The sequence below is a fragment of the Triticum aestivum genome, chromosome 4D (assembly GCF_018294505.1).
Source record: "Triticum aestivum cultivar Chinese Spring chromosome 4D, IWGSC CS RefSeq v2.1, whole genome shotgun sequence".
Taxonomy (NCBI): Eukaryota; Viridiplantae; Streptophyta; class Magnoliopsida; order Poales; family Poaceae; genus Triticum; species Triticum aestivum.
Genome location: NC_057805.1, coordinates 510,303,924 through 510,305,934, shown reverse-complemented (window position 1 = coordinate 510,305,934; position 2,011 = coordinate 510,303,924). Strand labels below are relative to the sequence as shown.

At 42.9% G+C, this 2,011-nt stretch overlaps 1 protein-coding gene across 1 annotated transcript; it reads left to right on the top strand.

Annotated features, from left to right (window-relative positions):
• Positions 1 to 1,069: 1,069 nt before the first annotated feature.
• On the top strand, positions 1,070 to 1,684 carry LOC123100710 (germin-like protein 8-11). Its single transcript, XM_044522594.1, has one exon. It carries the CDS (start codon positions 1,070 to 1,072, stop codon positions 1,508 to 1,510), a length of 441 nt encoding a protein of 146 aa, XP_044378529.1. The 3' UTR covers positions 1,511 to 1,684.
• The last annotated feature ends 327 nt before the right edge of the window (positions 1,685 to 2,011 follow it).

Genomic DNA, 2,011 nt, shown 5'->3' with positions numbered 1-2,011 from the left:
TTGGCAAATATATAATTTGGTAGTGCCAAAAGCTAGATAGCACACTCTATATGTCTTTAGTAGTCATGCACCCATGAATCAGGCTCACGTAAGAGTAGGTAACTTTGTCTATGTCAGCCTCGAGCTAGAAAACAATTGTTTGCCTTGTATAACTTGGCTTTTCTCAACTGCTCTTTTTGACTGATTTCGCGGGCACCAGTTCAGACTATGACCAGGTATATGATAGTATGATAGAAACACAGGATATTTAGATATATAATTAAACTTGTGGAATTCATTTGTTTCTCTTGCCGGATATTTCTTGTTTATAAATCTTTTCCTTCATCAATAATGGCGACGGGTGGTGAATTTTCCTGGAATTAGCCCTGCATGCATTGTTGAGACTCGGGTTAAATGGAGAAACAATCATAGTTACTACTCAGTCGTACATCACATAGAGTTCCTTTATCTATCTGTATACCCTGCATTGCTTCATTTGAAGGGAAAACGTTTATGCAAAATAGTTTAATCAGCAGCCAGAGACCATTTCAATCTGTTGTGCAGTTCCACCTGACTATGTCTATTGCTCCCGAGTTCGCACACGGCTCACTGCGCCTATATAAACACATACAACCCCTGCAAGCTCAAAGCATCACTCAGGCAACAAACACAAACAGGAACACAAGAGAAAAGAAGAGCCAAAGAAACTAAACTCAAATGGCATCCTCCTCTTCTATCCTTCTCTTTGCTGCTCTTATTGCACTGGTCTCATGGCAGGCCACTGCCTCTGATCCTAGCCCACTCCAGGACTTTTGCGTCGCCGACCTGCATTCACCAGGTACTATGTACTTCATGGTTTCCTGTCATGTTATCACCAGATACGTATGTTGCAATCAGATTCTGAAATATTCAAGTTAAAACGACTTTGTAAGATCTAACCTTACATGTTACATCTCCTCTATGCACCCAGTGCGTGTCAATGGGTTTGTTTGCAAGAACCCGATGGAAGTTAACGCAGACGACTTCTTCAAGGCAGCCAACCTCGACAAGCCTAGGGTGACCAACAAGGTTGGATCACTTGATCAACGTCATGCAGATTGCTGGACTCAACACCCTCGGCATCTCAATTGCGCGCATCGACTATGCTCCCTTAGGTCAGAACCCACCACATATGCACCCTCGCGCCACTGAGATCCTCATGGTGCTCGAGGGGACACTATATGTTGGCTTTGTCACATCCAACCAGCCCGCCCCCAACAGAAACAAGTTCCTTTCCAAGATGCTCAACAAAGGTGATGTGTTTGTCTTCCCCGTGGGGCTCATCCACTTCCAATTCAACCCCAACCCCCACCAGCCCGCTGTTGCAATTGCCGCGCTTAGCAGCCAGAACCCAGGGGCTATCACAATTGCCAATGCAGTGTTTGGGTCGGACCCACCAATATCAGATGATGTTCTTGCCAAGGCATTTCAGGTGGAAAAGAATACAATAGACTATCTCCAGGCTCAATTTTGGGAGAACAACCACAACTAAGTCAGACGTTTGTTGATTACACGGAAGATTAGTGCATAAATCAAGGATTTGGTTGAATTTCTCGAGCATCCTTATATCTATAAAATAAATGGAGAATATGTCATGCCGCTGTGTGTCTGTAAGCCATGAATGTATTTCAATGTTATGAATAATCAACAATATCTTTTTTCATCACTCTGATATGATGTCGTATGCTATTTTGGTTATTATGCGTCGTATTTCCCATAACGAATGAAAATTCAGGGTTCTTTTCCCCTTCTCCGATACAATAGACGATTATCTAGTAATTTAATGTAAGTTTGCTGGTTCGGTTGAACACCTCGGGAAATTCTACATATATAGTGCTTGTGTGCAATACATGTGCGGCACTATAATGTCTGCCATTGGTTATATGACGAAAAAGTGGTTCCCCGCTTTATATTATAAAGCAACCATCACCGTATTACAACCGAGTAGACCGATATAAACACACGCCACCACTGCACACAACACACACGCAAG

Excerpts from the sequence above, each read along its gene's own strand:
- LOC123100710 (XM_044522594.1), top strand. The coding sequence starts at position 1,070 with ATGCAGATTGCTGGACTCAACACCCTCGGCATCTCAATTGCGCGCATC.